Source organism: Lissotriton vulgaris, chromosome 8, assembly GCF_964263255.1.
Source record: "Lissotriton vulgaris chromosome 8, aLisVul1.2, whole genome shotgun sequence".
Lineage (NCBI taxonomy): Eukaryota > Metazoa > Chordata > Amphibia > Caudata > Salamandridae > Lissotriton > Lissotriton vulgaris.
In genome coordinates, this window is record NC_141696.1 from 841,927,112 (window position 1) to 841,946,652 (window position 19,541).

The following is a 19,541-nucleotide window of genomic DNA, read 5'->3' on the forward strand; positions in this document are numbered from 1 at the left end:
TTTTTCGGACGTGACATTTCCCTTGCTCACAAAGATTTCGGTCAAAACACTGTCTCAAAGAGACGAGAGGTCACTCCAGATCATGTCTGGTCGCTTGGACAGAAAGGAAAGGACGTCAGCGTGCAGGAGTGGCACGTATGTAGGCGTACGCATAATTTCCGGATTGAAACAGCCGCGTTGAACTGCACAGAGAGGTACTGCTGAAAAGTTTCTAGATCTAGTCCGGCGACTGAGGAATAGTCAAACAGAAAGAATGTACAAATAAAAACAGAGTGTCTGGTGTGCGTCAAAGAAATTAATCTAAGAGTGTACAAGCATTACTTAGCAGTACTTAAATAAGGACAGCAAAGCATATTTTGAGAATAATTGTATTATATTACAGACTTTTAATCTCATCTTTTACTTCCAACCAAAACATTTTATATATCAAACTTTTAAAAAATATCTACATTTCATATTATGCTTTCTACAATGAAAAATAATAATTATATTTCACATGTGCTGCCACAGCACTTCAATGAAGTATCACTGCTGAGTCTTCGTGTTAAAATGTCATTTCTGGGTGTCAAGTTTCAAAAAGTTTATTGAAAGCGCTTCCAATTTCTGCAATCATATCTGTTGTGGTCATTGAGCGTCCATATTTTTGGAAAGCTTGGTTGTTACATTGCCTGGTAAGAGAGCAAGCACCAAAGGCAGCAACTAGAAAAGGATTTAACCTAGAAAAAGATAAACATGATGTGAATTAACAAAATACAGTGAAGGACCTCTATGTTTAATTCCAAAATTGCCATGTGTGATATTACAGCATTACACACCTCTTCTCACAGAGAATTCACAAGCATAGGTAGTTTAGATCAAAATAAAATATTGGAATATCACAGTAGTTCAATAGAACACAAGTTTAATCAAATGCTTCAAAAATATTCAACTCAGAAGTATGCAAGACATTATGTTACATGGCTTTAATTGAGAATCATTTGCAAGAATGCTTGTTTTGAAACCCAGTTATCTGACATCAGAGTGGCAAGTGCATGGGAGTTGTTGGAATGTAGATGGCACTCATGCGCCACCAACTGTGGCCTCCTTGGACTGCTGAAGGTCTCTAATGCCTAGCTACCAATAACAAGTTTTCTACAAAGGGGTTCGGAATTACATCATAAATTATGTTGTCACTTGGAACGTACTCATCTATAATTCCATATATGATGGAGGCTCGTGTTTAAAAACATTTAATTAAAAAAATAATATAGGACACTGTTTAGGACTGAAAATTAAACTGTTGAACAAGTTACTTACTTTCGGTAACGATATATCTATAAGAAACATAGATTAGTTATAGATTCCCTACCTTAGAATTACCCCAAGGCAACAGACTGCATCCGGAAAGTTTTTCGGCAGCAGTACCCCTGCGCGTCGAAAGGGGGCATTAGTCGGCTACGTGTTCGTCGTTGGTGTCGTGGTCGCTGGGATGACATTGCGGTAGCTACTTAGACGACACCCTTGCGCGCTGATGTCCGTTCTGGACATGACTTTCTACACCAGAAGCGCAGAGCCATGCAAGACACTGACCACTGGTGCACAAAACTAGGGCTCTGAAAGGAAATCCTTAGCCCTAGAAGTCAGTTTGCAGAAACTGGGAGGATGGGTGGGGTGATACAGAATGGAATCTATAACTAACCTATGTTTCTTGCAGATATATCGTTACCCAAGGTAAGTAACTTGTTCATCTGAAAGAAACAGTTAGTTATAGATTCCTTACCTTAGAATAGATACCCCAGCAATACCAACCCCGGAGATGGGTCTGCGAACCAAGTTCACACCAGAAAGTCCTGGAGAACAGAACAGCCAAAGAAGCCGTCTCTCTGGACTTGGCTGTCCAGGCAGTAGTATCTAGTGAACGTGTGCAGCGATGTCCATGTAGCTGCCTGACAGATGTAATTGAGGGGGACTCCACGTACCAAAGCAGTGGTAGCTGCTGTCACCCTGGTTGAATGGGCATGTAGCCCCACTGGAGGCTCCTTCTTTGGCAAGGAATGGCAAGCTTTGATGCACAAAACAACCCATCTAGAGATGATCCATTTGTGCACTGCCCGACCTTTCTTGGTGCCCCTTGTAGCCAACAAAGAGCTAGTCATCCACCCAGGAGTGCTTTGTGCGACCTACAGATTTGTGGGAGAACTGATTGCAGGGTTGAATATACATGATGGTATTGGGATTGAGTAGCATGAAAGAGCGGGTATGTTTTTGTTCTCGTGATTTCCTGCCACACAATGCTGGGACATAGCTCATTATGGAAGCTTGGTTAAACACATCTCAAACAATATGACCAGCAGTGCGCATTTCCCTCAGGGCTGGAGAAGTGCTTCTATTTTTGATGAGCCCTGCACAAGTCCCTCCTGGCTCAGTCACATACAGCACCCATTAACTCCAGAGCTGCATGTTTCTGAGCCACAAGGTAAGGTACTGTGTTACACATCTATGAAATCCTCCTTGTTAATTTGAGCATCATTAATGTATTCTTTGTTCACTTATTCTCTAAAATCCATTTGGAAACCACATTGATAGTTGAAGTTCGAGACCTTCATGATGTACACCACAGGAAGCATCTATTGTTGTGGACAGCTGAAAGGCCTGAGATTAGACTGCAGGTCTAAGAACAAGGGTACCCCATAAATTGAACCTGGGGTGAACAAATGTATATAAACAGACAATGGTTCGACAGCAGTCCAACAGGATCCCAGCAAAACAGTGAAAGCGTTTAGTAAATTCACGCTAAGGAGCTTGTTTCACTTTGGTCACTTATGTCACGCCCTGCACACTGTCACTTATGTGAGCACCTGAAACTTTTTCTACGAAGAACTTAAATTACAAATAAATGAATATTGTATAAATTCCCTATGTATTTAGCTTCTTAGCGTGAATTTACTAAACGCTTTCACTGTTTTGATGGGATCCTGTTGGACAGCTGTTGAACCATTGTCTGTTTATATACATAGAAATTAGACTGCAGCACAAACAAGATTATTGATGAAAACTAGGATAGGAATAAGACCGGAGAGAGAAGGCTGGATAATTTGACTAACCAAGCCACGCCGCTGTCCCCCAGCAGATGAAGACCACACACAAAGATCAATATCATACACAATTCTTTAAAAAAAAAAATCTTTTTACTAATGTAAACAAAAGAAAAAGCATCAGGTGACATACATCTCTTTCACAGTGATTAATTATACATTTCCATATATCAGAATGCATTTAGGATGACAGTAAAGGTCACTGGGGCACCAACGCTATTGTTTCCTCGCCAACACTTGGTGGAGTACATATATCCCCCCTATAGCCGTTCCACACTCCTCAGATTTTCCCCCATTTCTGGGGCTGGCCACTAGCAATGTATACCGATTGTTCCCTGAACATTCACCAGTCGAGATCCTCCATCCATTTCCCAATCTGTGGCACCTGACTAGCCCCCCACAACTGAGCTATATTACGCTTGGCTATCATGCATGCCAGGGTCACCCATTGCTTCCCGTGTGAAGTCAGATCAGTTGGCTCCCAGACATTCAAAATACAACGTCCGGTCTCTACCGCCAGTTCCACCCCCACTACCTCTCGGATCTTCTCGTGGATCTTGACCCAGTATTCCTGTATTACCGCACAGTGCCACAAGACATGCATGAACGTTCCAGTCTCCCCACATCCCCTCCTACATTCCCCGCTTTCCGCCAAACCCATATGTACCAATCGTCGACCTGTAATGTATGTTCTGTGTAGAATCTTCAACTGCACCAGTCTGAGTCGCATTTGAATGGCTACTACTTTCGGGGAGGAAACCGCCTCTCTCCAGTGTTCATCATCCAAAACTAGACCCTCTGCGCCCCACTTCTCCCTAACAGTTACTCATGTGGCTAATCAGTTTTTTATATATCAATGATATGGTTTTGGTCGGTAGAATACTATCCAGTACTCGGTCCTCTAGTGGGAAGGCCTCCAGGAGTTCAGTGTCCCGGGGAACATTTGCGTTCAGGGCGTGTCTGACCTGGAGACATCGGAAACGCTCGCATTCCTGCATCTTTTGTCTTTCCTGTAGGGCGGCAAACGTAAGTACCCCATCCTTCCCCCACATGTCCTTTATTTGCGAGATCCCGATGAGGTCCCATCTATCAAAGCCCTTCGTCTTCCACAAGCTACCCAGCCTCTCAGAGCTCCACAGTGGGGTCGCCACAGTAAGTCTCCCTTCCCATTGCAGACATCGATTAGAGGCATGCCTTACTTGAACCGCATGGGCCGCTGGCCCGACGAGGGGAAACCGCCCATTCCTAGCATACAATGCCCTAGTGAAATCTCCCCCTGGCATCTGCCCGCGGTCCATCGCATACCCAGGGTCCAAAGGGGACCATAAATAGCGTGATTTATTGCCGCCAACTGGGAAGCCCAATAATACTTACAGAGGTCCAGTAAACCGATCCATATGTCGTACAAGGGAAGAGTAAGCTTGGAGAAAGCAATACGGGGTCTGCCCTCCCAGAGAAGCTGTCTCTGGAGGGACTCAATATCCTTGAAATACGAGGGGGGCACCGTATCCATTGTGTTTTGGAGCGCATACAAAAAGCGGGGGAGAGACAACGTTTTAAATAACACTGCACGGCCCAGCAAGGAGAGCGGCAGTGATTTCTACCTCGCCACATCTCTTCGGAACTTAGCCAGTGGGGGCTCCAGGTTCTTTTCGTATCTCAGTTTCGGATCTTTGGTCACAAATATGCCCAGATAACGAAAACCCACATTTTCAGTCCGCAATGGGCAGGAACTCGGGACGACCGGAGAATCACCGCTAATGACAAAAAGCACCGATTTCGCCCAGTTAATGGTGAAACTCTAATATCTTCCCAATATGACCAGGACGTCCATAAAAGTGATCAAAGAAGCCCGGGGGTTGGTAAGGTAGAGCAGGATGTCTTTTGCGTAGAGCGAGATCTTGTCCTCCCACTCGGGTGTCCAGCACAGCCCACGAATCGACAGGTCCCAGCGGACCTAAGCCGCGAGTGGCTCAAGTGCCAATGCAAATAGCAGTGGGATAAGGGACATCCCGGTCTTGTGCCCTTTCCCAGGGGAAAGTCTACGGATTTGTGGTTGTTCACCACAACCCTGGCTAGGGGACTAGTGTATAAAAGACGGACCCAGTCGATAAACTCCTTGCCGATACCCAACTTCGCTAGAACTGCAAACAAGTAGGTCATTCGACCCTATCAAATGCCATGGTCGCATCTAATGACAACAGGACTGCTGGCTCATGTATGCTCGACGTGCCACCCAGAATCCCATGCAGTCTCCTGAGATTGAGGGCTGTATTACGGCGCGGCATGAAGCCAAACTGGTCCGGGTGGACCAGAGTCGATATGACGTTAACCAGCCTAGTCGCCAACAATTTATCCAACACTTTAGGTTCAGCATTGAGTAGTGAGATCGGCCAATAGGAAGAGCACTCCGTTTTAGGCTTGGCCTTCTTTATGAATAACAACTATGTTTGCTACACGTTGGTCGTAGGGGAGCTGGCCCGTTTCTCGACTTTCGACGAACATGGCACGGAGAAATGGTGCAAGTTTGTTCGCATTAAGTTTATAAAGGTCTATGGGGATTCCATTCGGGCCGGAGGCCTTCCCAGAGTGGACACCCCTGATAGCCTGCGCCACCTCGTCAGCCAGGAGGGGGCAATCCAGATATTTCATGTCCTCCTCCGAGAGGCTGGGCATTGGGATATCGTGTATCATTGCCGCATTTTCAGCCTCTGTGTGGGTGCCCGCCGACTGATACACTAGTTTATAGTATGCTGAGAACTCATCTGCAATCTGCTGCGGGTCTGTCACCAATCCTGATTCTACCGTCTGCAATTCCGGCACTAACCGTGATGCCCATTCCCCCTTCTCCAACCATGCTATCAATTTACCTGCCTTATCGACATGTTCGTAGACCCTACTTTGTGTGTCGGCGATCTGAACTTTGGCCCTGTCCCTAGCTAGACTCCTATATTCATCCCGGAGTAACTTCAGTCGATGTAACCCTCCCGGTGTGGCACTCCCTCGAGACCTCCCCCTCCAGTGCTATCAGTTCAGCCTCCACCCTATCCACTTCAGCTCAAGCCTTCCTCCTCTTTCCCGAGACCAATGACTATACCTCCCCTCTGATGACCGTCTTGTATGCCTCCCACAGGGACCGCACCGACTCCACCGTTCCTACGTTTTCCTGGAAATACTGGTCCGTAATTTGTACCATTTCCTTCTTAGTATCAGGATCTTTTAAATGCCAAGCGTTGATAGGAGCGATCCTGCCCACATCTCTCTGTCCCACTACCAGACTGAGCCAGACCGGGAAGTGATTGGAAATCCCTCTACCCAAGTGTCGCAGCTCTCGGAGCCATGCACCTGTAGTGCCGGCACCAAAACATAATGTATTCTGGAGAAGGAGTGATGTGCAGCAGATGCGTGTGTATAATGCACTCCAGCTGGGTTCCTAAGTCTCCACCCGTCAACAAGACCGGTGGTTTCTACAAAATCTGACAACCACCCCTGAGACGGCGTCAGCGTTCCGGCCGGTTATCTGTCCATTTCGCCATTTATCACAGCATTGAAATCTCCCCCCACTACAAGCAGCCCCACAGGCAAAGATAAAAAAATGTTGTACAGGTCTCGTAAGGTGTCGGTCTGCAGACCCCGCGGAACATATACCGACAGTAACGTCACAGTTTTACCCTCCCATAACCCTGAAATGCCAATGTACCTGCCTCGCTTGTCCGCCCAAGTTGCCTGAACTGTCAGTGGGAAGGAGTTCCTAACCAGGATACCCACCACCCGGGACCCTGTAGTGAATCCAGCAAGCACCACCAACTTATAGCCTCCCCTGCATAGGGCCATACAACGGTTACCAATCAGGTACGTTTCCTGCAACAGCACCGCATCCGGGGAGTGTCTCCTAATCATCTGACTGATCATTCCCCTTTTAATCTTATCTCCTAGACCATTCACGTTCCAACTAAGCGCCGTAATCCCCAAAAAGCATGTCTAGGTCACCTGATGCAAGAAAAAAAATTGAAAATACTTCCAACCAATTCGCCAATAATGAAACACCAAAAAAATTATCAATTTCAAAGAATCCCCCAAACTTCAACCCTCCTCCCGCCACCCTGCACCCCTGCATATAGCTTACGCTCAACCCCAACTGGCAGTGTGCCTGTCGCCCCAACACTTATCGACAGCTAACTAAAGGTAGAAAACAGAGGGAGGGCCGGAACGAACTAGCCAACCCCACCGTCCCCCGCCCCGCCACCAGTACTATGTTTCAAGTCTAATTATGACAAAGTCTATACTGGGGCTATAAATCAGACACGCTTTAACAAGCCCACCCCACCCCCGCCCACATCATCCCATGATTACACCCTGTGAACACCTTTATGCCCAGAACTATTGTTCGTCTGCGTCCCCTCGATCTCGCCTCTCCGCCTCCTAGATATTGTCCAGCCAATCCGCCGCCACCTCAGGGTTGTCGAAGAACCAGGCCCTACGAAATGCGTTACTTACCTGTAACAGCAGTTATCCAGTATTGGTGTCTTTCATAGATTCACATGCCTGAATCATTCCCCGTCGCCGAGACGGGAGCCTCCGGTATCATTCCCCGTCGCCGAGACGGGAGCCTCCGGTACATAAAAAAGTAATGTCCTAAGGACATACATAGAGAATATAGGCCGAAGGGCCTCCCCTTTTGGGGCCTTTCCACGTCCTTATGTAAAAGGACCGAACTCTCATCGTTAGCCAATCAGCTCCGACCTCCTTCTAGAACCTTCCCGGGAGGAGCCTCCGTCCCTCAGATTTTCGTACGCACCCAGCTAGGGTGTCGCAATGTAGACCTAGAGGTACGTGAGTCCTTACCGGGGAGGCGGGAGGGTTGCATGTGAATCTATGAAAGACACCAATACTGGATAACTGCTGTTACAGGTAAGTAACGCATTTCTTATCCAGTATTTGGGTGTCTTTCATAGATTCACATGCCTGAATCAGAGTAGCCAGCAGTTATACATGCATAGTGGTAAAGCACATTCTCACATCTAGTAGGCCTGCAGAAAGTACAGACAACCTGAGAGAAAACATGGTAATATATATTCATGCATATAGCAGAGAAAACCATGAAGAATGTGCATACCTGGATGGCGGGACGAGGTAAGGCTCACCTTATTGGAATAGATGGCGCAGCACCGCTTGTCCCACTGCAGCGTCCTTCTGCAGTTCGATGTCCAGGCAGTAGTGCTTGGAAAAGGTATGCGGGGACTTCCATGTCGCCGCTCGGCAGATGTCCAGGATCGTCACTCCAGCGAAGAGCGCCGCTGACGTTGACATCGCTCTGGTCGAGTGGGCAGCCACTCGGTCTGTCAAAGGCCGTCCGGCCTGATCATGGCAGAAAGCAATTGCTGAAGAGATCCAGCGTGAGATGCTCTGTTTTGTCAAGGGTAACCCCATGCGCGGGTTGCTGTAGGCTACAAAGAGTTGAGAAGACTTCCTGACGTCTTTGGTCCTGTCCAAGTAGAATTTGAGACACCTTTTAATGTCCAGGGAATGCAGCGCCCTTTCCGCTGCCGTGGAAGGGTCCGGAAAGAACGACTTGAGGACAATTGGTTCGTTCAGATGAAAGTCTGACGGCACTTTGGGAATGAATTTAGGGTTGGGCCTGAGGACCACTCGGTCGTGCCTGAATTGGAGATACGGTTCCTGAATGGACAGCGCCTGAAGTTCGCTGACCCTTCTGGCCGACGTCAGGGCTAGCAGGAGAGCCGTTTTCCAGGAAAGATGCTTGAGCGATGCCCGGTGTATGGGCTCGAATGGGTGTTTCATCAATTGGTTTAGCACCAAGTTCAACTGCCAGGTCGGAGGAACTTTCCGAGGCCTCGGAAAGGATCTGTAAAGTCCTTTTAGAAATTGCTTCACCAGCCGACTGGACCAGAGGGAGGGTCCCGATGGGGTCCTGGTGAACCTAGAAATCGCAGCCAGATGAACCTTAATGGAGGCGTGAGCCAGTCCCGATTGAGCCAGGTGCAGTAGGTACGGTAGCAGCTGTACTGGGGTGACCCGGAGTGGGTGTAAGTCGTGTTCCGAACACCACACGCAGAACCTCTTCCACTTCAGCGAGTAGGTCTTGGTCGTGCTGCTCGCTCTCGCTTTGGCCAGTACTGCCCTGCAGTCCTGTGGTATGTCTAGCTCCCCGAACTCACGGTGCTCAGGAGCCAAGCCGATAAGTTGAGCGAACGGAGGTTCGGGTGGTGTACCTGGCCTCCGGACATTGTCAAGAGGTTCGGGAGTTGTCGCAGGTGAATCGGAGGCCTGATGGATAGGCGAAGAAGATCCGAGAACCAATGTTGTCTCGGCCAGTACGGAGCAATCAGTATCAGCGTGCACGGTTCCGTCCTCATCTTCCGGAGGAGCCTCGGTATTATCGGGAACGGCGGAAAAGCGTACGCAAACACGCTGGACCAGCCGATGGAAAAAGCATTTCCCAGCGACCCCCGTTGGGGATGCCAGCTTGCGTAGCTTCGGCATTTGGTGTTCTCTGCCGTCGCGAAGAGGTCGATCCTCGGGGTGCCCCATTGTGAGAAGACGTGGGCCACCGTGTCGCCGTTGAGCTCCCATTCGTGGGAGAGAGAGGTCTGCCTGCTGAGGGCGTCCGCGATAGTGTTCTCCTTCCCTGGAACGTACTCCGCCTTGAGGGAGAGGCCGTGCGCCACCAACCAGTTCCAGATTTTTTGCGATTCTCGTGAGAGAGAGAGAGATCGCGTTCCCCCTTGTTTGTTCAGGTAGTGCATCGTCGTGGTGTTGTCTGTTTTGACGAGCACAGGGGAAGAGCCGATGCGTGGCAGGAAGGCCTGAAGAGCCAGGTACACTGCCCTCAGTTCCAGGAGGTTGATGTGTAGTTGTGTCTCCTGGGCGTCCCATTTGCCGCTGACTCGAAGGTCTAACAGTACTGCGCCCCAGCCTTCCAGTGAGGCATCGGTCGTGATGACCAGTGGTGCCGGCGGCAGGAGGAACGGCAATCCGGCCGTCAGGTGAGTCCTGTTTCTCCACCACAGCAGGGCCTTTATGATGGCCGGCGTGATTGTGAGAATGTCGTCGAAGGAGCCTGAACACTGTTTCCATTGTCTCGCCAACGCTTCCTGTAGGGGGCGCATGCGGAGCCTGCAGTGCGGTACGAGGAGAATGCATGAAGACATCATCCCTAGCAAAGAGGTGAACGTCCGGACCTTGATGCGAGGCTTCTTGGCCACCGCCGCGGCCAGAGACAGTACTTTGCAGATCCTGTCCTCTGAGGGGAAAGCCTTCGCACGCTCCGTGTCCAGGGTTGCCCCTAGGAAGGTGATCCTCGTTGACGGAGTAGTGCATGATTTTTTGAGGTTGATCGTCAGACCCAGCTGTTGGAAAAGAGCGCTGCAGGCGTTGAAGGAAGCCAGCGCGTCCTCCGGGGAAGGAGCCTTCACCAGCCAGTCGTCCAGGTAGGGGAACACCTGGTGACCCCTTTGTCGCAGGAAGGCAGCCACGGGCGCCAAGCACTTTGTGAAGATACGTGGGGCAGATTTGAGGCCAAACGGCAAGACCTTGAACTGGTAATGTCTGCCCGCTATTTCGAACCTTAGGTATTTCCTGTGCCTGACGAGTATGGGGACATGGTAGTAGGCGTCCTGTAAGTCCAGGGAGACCATCGAGTCGCCTCTTTCCAGTGCTCCTAGGATCTCCTGGATTGTGACCATCCGGAAGGATTGACTCCGTAGGAAGGCATTGAGTGCCCGGAGGTCTAAGATCGGCCTCCACTTGTCCCCTTTCTGTTGGACCAGGAAGAAGTGGGAATAAAAACCCTTCCCTTTCTGGGAGTCCGGGACCTTTTCGATGGCTCCTTTGACCAACATGGCAGAGACTTCCTGGAGAAGGAGGTGCAGGTGTCTGTGAGCACGCTTCAGCGGAGGGGTGTTGGGAGGGGTGTTGACCAGTTCGAGGGAATGTCCAAATTGAATTATTTGTAGTACCCACCGATCCGTAGTGATTTTTTGCCAATTGTGGAGGAAGTGGCTCAGTTTTCCCCCAATTCGAAAGGATTGAGACGGTGGTGGGACTGGCTGGAGTAAATGGTCACTGGCGGCCGCCAGTGCCCTTCTTGGCGGATTTGCCTCTGAAGGACGATCTCCCATAGGATGACTGTCGGGACTGTTGCTTCTGCTGGGGTTGGTTCCTGTTGCCGTAGGAATAGGACGACCGGTTTTGGTAGGAACCTCTGTAGGAGTACTGACCTCTGGAGCGGCCCCCTCGAAAGGATTGGTTCCGGGACTGGAGGGAGCCCAGAGCCCTCGCCGTGTCGGTGTCTTTCTTGATGGCCTGGAGTGCCTCGTCTATCTTCTCCCCAAAGAGGAATTGACCATCGAACGGCATATCCAGCACCTTAGATTGGACCTCCTGCCGAAAAGACGTCGCTTTCAGCCAGCCCTGGCGGCGGAGCACGGCAGCCCCGGCCAACTGGCGGAATCCCGTCATGGCTGCGTCGATGGCGCAGTCGATAATTTCTGCCGCGGAGTTTTGTCCTTCCGCTAGAAGAGCTTTCACCTCGTCCTGGACCGTGGCCGGCAGGCCTTGCAGGTAGGGAGCTATGTCTTCCCATAGCTGGCGGTTGTAGCGGCCCAGGAGGGCGATGGAGTTTGCCACCTTGATGGACATGGCGGATGTGGTGGAGAACCTCTTGCCTATGGTGTCCAGCTTCCTTCCTTCCTTGTCCGGGGGCGCGGACAGCGGCGAGGAGGGGTTTCGGGATTGTTTTTGGGCCGCCTGAGTGACAACCGAGTCCGGTTTGGGGTGGCCGGTCAGGCAGGCAGGTGCGGAGTTCGGGGCCTTATATTTTTTGTCTAGGCGCGGAACCACCGCCGGCACCGAGGCAGGCGTGAGCATCAGCTTCTTGCCCTGTTCCCAAAGAAAGTCTATCAAAGGAATAGACTTAGTCGATTTCTGTGTGTGCTCCTTGAAATCATGGAGGAAGCATTCCGTTTCCGCGGATTCCACCGCCATGTGAAACCTCCTTGCAGCTCTGTCCACCAGTTTGTGGAAACCTCCCACGTCCACCGTTTCAGAGTGGCGCGGTCTCGGGGATGCCGGGGCAGACGAATGGTGTGATGACGCAGCATCGGCATCGTCGTCTCTGTGGTCCGAGGCGACGTCTTGCACCTCGCCTTCCTCTAAGTCCGTGTCATCCTCCTCGCTTTCCGATGAGTCCTCCGCCTGTGTTTGCGGTCGGAGTTGGCTCCGAGGACGGGCCGGGGGAGCGGAAGGGTGCGAGGCCGACGGTTGCGCTTGGGTGACCGGTACCTGGGCACCGCTGTCTGCGTCCGGGAACCTTCGTTTATAGTCCTGCACCAGGGATTTCAAATCGTTGACCAGAGACAGTGGCAAACAGATCATCGGGGTTTTCACCGTGTCTACGGTCAGGGAGCTGCCTTGATACATCACTCCGTCCCGGATCTCCTGGACGTCCTGGTGTTCTTCGTGAACCTCCTGTTCTCCGTCCGACTCCTCACTTTGTAGTGTGTCTTGTTCTTCCTCGGGTGCCAACTCCACCGTTGGGCGAACCGAGGGCGGTGGAATCGAGTGAATAGAGACTTCGACCAATCTCGATTCTTTCCAAGATGGCGCCGGGGTCTCTTCCGACGACGTGCGTGAAGATGGCGCTCCCGCCATGCGTGTTGGTGATTTGGGCACCTCCGTCAGGGTTAATGGTACCAATTTTTGCGGGGATAAGGGTTTCGCCGCCTTACTGATGTTAGGGTCGTGGACTTGAGATGCCTTTGTCGAAGGTGTGGTTTTTGAACTTGACTTCGACTGTTTAGGAGACGAACTTGACTTCGATGTCTTGGGTGACGAGCCTTCGGTATGAGGTGTTTTCGGCGAAGGCGTACCTGAAGATTTAGACCTCTTAGGTGACGAAGAGGCGGCCTTCGTATTGGATGAGGGTTTCAGAGGAATGGTCGAGGAGACCGGTGCGCCTGAGGACGCCGTGGTGGCCGTCGTGGTCGCCGCGGAGGGCGATGAGGCCGTAGCAGTCGACACAGTGGTCGTGACTGAGGTGGTCCGCTTAGTAGATGGAGCGGGCTTCTTGAACCTCTGGCCATCCTTAACAGACACGGAGGAGGTGGTGGAGCGTGCCTCCGAAGGCTTCCTGTGCGCCTTCTTAGGAGGAGTGTCTGTCTCTCCAGGGGACTGCACCCTGGGTCTCTTCTTGGAGACTTTGGAGGTCGCGGAGACACTACCCTCGGAAGATTCCAGAGTGTCTCGGACCTTAAGCCTGTCGAGCCATTCGCGAAGGCGAGTTTCCCGTTCCTTAACCGTCTTCTTTGGGAAGGCTCTACACACCCTACACTTGTCAGTGACGTGGTCAGGGTACAGGCAATATAAGCACAGGTCGTGCTTGTCCTCCGCTTGAATCCGCTGCTTGCCGCAGGAGGAGCAGGCCCTTAGGAGGGCTTTCTTCTGTGAGTCCGCCATGGACGAAGTTTTCTTATTAGATTCCGACATGTAGTCGATGCTAGGATGAAATCCTTTTCGTACAAAATGAATTTCGGTGAAGTTTGAGACTTCGAATTTTGGAAACCTGAAGAGCTCAGGTTGGAGACTCCCTAGCACAACGTGCGGTAGAAAAATCTGAGGGACGGAGGCTCCTCCCGGGAAGGTTCTAGAAGGAGGTCGGAGCTGATTGGCTAACGATGAGAGTTCGGTCCTTTTACATAAGGACGTGGAAAGGCCCCAAAAGGGGAGGCCCTTCGGCCTATATTCTCTATGTATGTCCTTAGGACATTACTTTTTTATGTACCGGAGGCTCCCGTCTCGGCGACGGGGAATGATACCGGAGGCTCCCGTCTCGGCGACGGGGAATGATTCAGGCATGTGAATCTATGAAAGACACCCAAATACTGGATAACACTGAATTCCACCCGAAGCCGAGCCGGAAACATCATGGCATATTTAAGTCCTTTGTCCCTCCGTATCTTCTTCACTGACAAGAAACCTTGATGCTGTCTTTGCACCGCTTGGGTAAAGTCTGGGAAGAAAGAGAGTGTTGCATTTTCAAACTTCAGGGGGGGCCCAGCTCGCGCCGCTTGCAAAATCACATCTCGATCACGAAAGTTGAGGACCCTGGCAAGGGGGGTGCACCCGGCCTGGGTCTTCCGCCGGGGACCCTGTGTGCACTTTCCACCATGAAAAAATTGCTGAGGCCTTTAGGTTGGAGGTGTTTTAGAACTATATTTTCAACAAAGAGGTTGCCCCTCAGATTTCTCGGGCACCCCAAGAATACGGACGTTGTTCTGCCTGGCCCTACCTTCATAATCGTCCAGTTTGCGAGCCGCGAGGACACTTGAGGCCTTAAGGTCCCTCACCTCCAGTTGCAGCTGATTCACATTGTCTATTAAACTGGCTGTCTTGACCTCTAGTATCTTTACTTTCTCGTTGGCCTTTGTGAGGTCTGCCCGCAGCAGCCCCACCTCAATCGCGACTGTGTCAATTTTATTGTCCATGGCTTCCATCTTCTGGCCCAGGGTTGCTTGGACCCCGGTGAAAGCCGTATTATATCTGTCAGCGTAGGTTCCGTGGGGGGCAGAGTGACCTCCTCGCTCCCGGACTGGGGCTTTGTCGGCGCCCCAGGGGACCCCTTCGGGAAGGTGTAGCGGTCCAACCGGTTTGATTGGAGGTTCCTGGATCCCTTGGAGGACCGGGGCAGGCTTATCCACCTCAGGTTTCGTTGCCATAGCTCCATCCGTACCCCCTGGGCCGGGCCCAGCCGTGGTCTATTCCAGAGGTCGGTGCCGTTGGTCGGCCGTCCACTTCCGCCGTCCACCAATCCAGTATATACTGTCTTGACGTCCCCCAATCACTAATAGGTCACGTCTGGTTCTCCGGTTTATGACAGTCTCCACCACTTCCGGGAGGCAAGCGGCAGTCCAAATTGTGTTCCCCTCCCAGCGTGGCACCACCAAACACCCCGTCCACACAAGGCTTTCGTGAGTTTAACACCCCACTGACAGTCTCTCTCGACCCTCACAGTTTTGTAACGACCTTAATACATCACAATGACCCCTCCATGGTGTGACACTGTTCAGCCAACATCCACCACGTGCCCTCCTGTGAAGCCAGTGATTAGTTCTCGAACATGCGGGTCACCCCACCAGCATGCCGGTCTGTTCTTCACTGCGGAGGTGGCACCACCAATGGGCACCCTGCCAATGCCACCGGTCTAATTGTAAATTTTAAGGCAGTGCACGTCGTCTGTGAGGGGCACTCCCAATATGGGCCAGGCCGGCCTAAATCCTGTTGGGCATCAATGTGTCCCCCATTCTTGTGGCCAACAGGGGCATCAAGGCCTCCTCCACTCTCCACATATAGTCACCCCCGGGGCACCCTTCAGCAGGCAGCCACAGCGTACAACACCAGATCCTCTCCTCCACTGCGGGACAAACTCGCTTCCTCACCGGCTGCCGGGCGTCCCCCGGGATATGCCACCCCGTGGCCGGGATGATGACAGGCGCTCTGCGGCCCTCGCAGCGTGTATTCCAGGGCAGTCGTGGCACTTCACTGTCCGCAGATCTTGACACTCCGGGGCAGCGGGCGCGCCCCCACTCCCTTCCTCCACTTATGCCGTCACAGTGTTAGCATTGCGTCTCCTCAAAGGACACAGAGGATGTACTTGCTCGCCGCCGGGCTGACCGGCGAAAGTTCAGCCACGTCTCCGGGTGTCCACACACTTGCATCGGGGCAGTCAGGCACGCCAGGTCCCGGCTTTCACGCCAGACTAGGCCTCATTTTGCGGGACGACGCAGCAGCATCTCCAGACCACAGATCCGATCCGCGGAAACTGCGTTTGGCGCCGCTTCTGTTCTGCAGCCAGGGCGTAGGGTACGGGCCAGGATAGTGCTCAGGATTAAAGGGCAGGGAACGGCGGCCAGCGGAGCAGATTCCCTACGCGGCCATCTTGGTCGCTGGTAGGCTCCTCCCCATCATACACAATTCTTAATTTAATGTATTTCAATGTCCTTTTTCTCAAAAGAAATTTGTAGTTAATCTTTATTGTTCTTAAAAGTAGGGTCAGAGGATGCACTGATATTTTGTGGGATTACAAATCATGTCATTTATAAATCTTCATAAAATGTTTGGAGAGGTGCAGATTAATCACACATTTCTTTGAGAATAATGGAATTGAAAAAATATGTTCTTTCTGATGAACTTCTAACTGCAGAAGGGCAAGCAGGGATCTGGCAGTGATCTGAGTCTCCTTGAAGCGCTTGCTCAAAATCCCAATTTGATGTATGGACTTGCAGTCAACGCAAGTCGTGGCCCCCACAGCCGGCAAACCAACTGTGGAACAGAGACAGACATCTGTCCGTGACATTCTTGACATGGTTTAAACCCCATGGGTTTGTTGGGAGACATATCTTTGGCACACTGGGTGCAAAGCTCAAAAAATGTTGACAAAAAGTGGGAAAGAAAATGACTAAGGTAGCTCTCCTTATCCATGCTATTGGTGTGGAAATAAAGGAGCTGAACTCTGCGTGCCAGGGTGGCACCAATATAAGCATCACACACATCACATTCGACGTTGATACAGAGCAATCCCACGCCACCTACCGATGTGCAGAGGTACAGCTCAGCATTTTCCCAATTTAATCTGATTCCTGGGGAATATCCTAAGGTGAGAAATCTGTGGTTTGATACAGTCTCTACCAGAAAAAGCATTACCGAAGGTAAGTACGAGCAGCATAAGAAATTATATTTAAGTTATGAAGTATTTTTAGAACATTGGCTTAATAGGAGGGTACACCTACACTGTTTTCTTTAGATATGCCCACCTATAACTACATAGAGGGACTGTAGAAAATAGATGTTGATACCGGACCTGCCTTGGGCGTATGGGCTTGGGGCACGACTCCAAGTCATGCAATGAAGGTCTGTGCCCTCAAGCCCCACAATGTGATGCACAATCGTGAAGTGAATCTTCGAACTTGGGTGGAAGTCACAGACCTCCCTTCAGTCCTACTCAAAGTTGAGGACACTGATCCGCTCTAACAGAGGATTCCAGTACAGGACTTCTTTGTCGCGGAAGTCATCCAGTAAATCAAAGTCAATTCAAAGAGGAAGCATAAGATGACAAAGCTGGACTCAACCTCCACCCTGCCACTCTCTATCTACAGAGAAGCTACAAAGGTGTCAAGGTGACAATTTATCTCACTCCTGATCAAGGATCAGATTCTGCAATTTATTCAATGCAGCCAGTGTTCCCAGGGCCGTCTGCGACTCTGCAGCAAGTCGAGGCATTCGAGGTCGTACAGCATATTTTTAGCACTCTCTGTTAGAAATGTCAGCCTTAGGTTGGTCTTCCCTTAAACTGTAAGCCTTCACCCCTCCTACATTTGCTGAACTCATTTTTGTTGGCCTTAGAGCTCTGTGCACTTTCCCACAGCTAACCAGAGTTAAATTGCTTGTGTTTGAGGTGTTACACCCCCGAATAAATGTATTTTGTGATAAATATTTGGGTACAGTTGCTTTCAGTTGGGTGTGGTGTGGAGTCTCGGACTTTTGCAGGAACTTTTACACACACACAAAAAACACACACACACTTTCTCCTTCACTCTGTTTGGAAAGAATAATTTTTTGGGGTTATTTCACAAAATAATGTGCTTTCTCCCACTTAGTACCCCTACCAATCTGCATTCCTCTCCCTTTCCGCTGCCCCTTAAGCCCCAATCGCATACCCTGCTGGTTGGTTAATGTATTTTAACATTATGTGTCAGCATGATTGTTGGGAAATCTGAAGCTCACACCCCTCCGATCTTACTGGCCAAGCTACGCCCCTGCTTGTGCTCACAGTCTTAAACACGGTCAAATTGACACACACCTGATTGGCATATTTAACTTACATAAATGAGTCCCTAGTAAAGTAGTATACCATTTACCCAGGGTTGGTAAATTAAATGTTATTAGTGGGCCTGCAGTACCTATTGTGCCACCCTTAAGTAGCCCCTTAATACAGATCCCCCATTTCCAGCCTGTTAGCCGTTTTAAACTACCAATTTGGCTTGGCAATATAATCCCCTAGCCAAGCCCTACACTCCCTTTTTATTACATAAACCCCCCCCCCCTAAGGTAGGCCCTAAACAGCCTATTGGGCAGGCTGCATAATAATTAAAAGGCTGGCCATGTACTTTTAAGCTTTACATGTCCTGATAGTGAAAAAGTCACAATTGTTTTTTTCACTACCATGAGACGTACCTCTTCTATAGTATAACATTGGGTTACCTTATTACATTTAATAAGTGCTAACCCTTTGACTGGGAGCAGGTAGGAAAGTAAAGTTTAGTATTTGAGAAATTGTAATTTAAAATGCTTTTTAATGCAATAGTCAAATTTTAAGTCACAACTCACAAAATGCCACTTTTAGAAAGTTGCCATATGTTATGCCCTAACCATTTGGTGGTGCCTGCATCCTGTTGCTGGGTCACATGACTAGGTGTAGTTGGCCTTTGTGTACTACTGCCTGACAGCATCACAGTAGAGGGTCTGAGCGTTAAGGGGATGGGCCATCTCGTACTTGATGGAGGAGCAGAGCTGTCACCTACTACATGTATACTTCGAAAGCACTGGCTCAGCTACACTCAAATGACTTCCTACCAGCCTATGGTGCCCCAGACAGACTGGGGCCAGGGCAGGGAGGCAGGAAAGCCCAAACACCTCTGTAGGGGGAAACTCCAGAAGCTTCTCCCACTTCAATGTGAGCACCAGGTATGGATGTTAGACCCCAAGTCCCACTCTTCAGATCAATTCTGGACCTGTGGCATACTCAGAAGAATGATTGCTGTGCTGCAAGAAGGACTGTTGTGCTGCCTCTCGACCTGCGTAGGAAGAACTGGACCTGCACCTTGAACCCAGGACCACCAGAGTGACTCTAAGGGCTAGTTGACTGGCCTCCTGATCACAGCATCAGGGACAGAAAAGGCTCCAACCCAGCACCTGGACTCTGCCCACTGAGAGTCGGGACGCTCCCACCCCCTCAGTGGTGCATTCCTAGTCCTGGAGCATTGGAAGCAGTAGCTGTGGTCTCCATCAGAACAGATGCAGTGTGACGCTACCCAATGCAGGACTTGCATCACCGCTCTCGCAGCATTTCATCAGACGTCCCCTCGCAGCTCTTCATCACAACTGACACAGAGCGATGCAATGCAGCCCGACACAGGACCCCACATCGCTCTTCGGAACACACGCTGCATGACATCTCCACACAGGACCTCCCACCACATCTCGGAACCCCACATCAACACCCCACTACTGGTCTCTCTATGCAGCCCGCGTTCCATTGCGGTCGACCTGAACTTGTGATTATGTCCCGATCCGTCACAACCAGATAACCACAGCTGGCATTTTGTGTTTTTAAGCATTCTTTTTACCTAAACCTTTCAAACTGCATATTTCCGGTTCTACTAATTGGATTTT

General features: G+C 50.4%; 1 protein-coding gene across 4 annotated transcripts in view; it reads right to left on the reverse strand.

The window, feature by feature from the left end:
• Nucleotides 1–363: 363 nt before the first annotated feature.
• The window catches only part of NAXD (NAD(P)HX dehydratase), a 366,910-nt gene continuing 347,732 nt past the window's right edge, over nt 364–19,541 (reverse strand). For all 4 annotated transcript variants that reach the window (XM_086934749.1, XM_086934752.1, XM_086934751.1 and 1 more), the window contains one exon: nt 364–716. In XM_086934749.1, the coding sequence (XP_086790875.1) occupies nt 566–716 (151 nt within the window). In that variant the 3' untranslated portion in view covers nt 364–565. The remainder of the gene's footprint in view (nt 717–19,541) is intronic.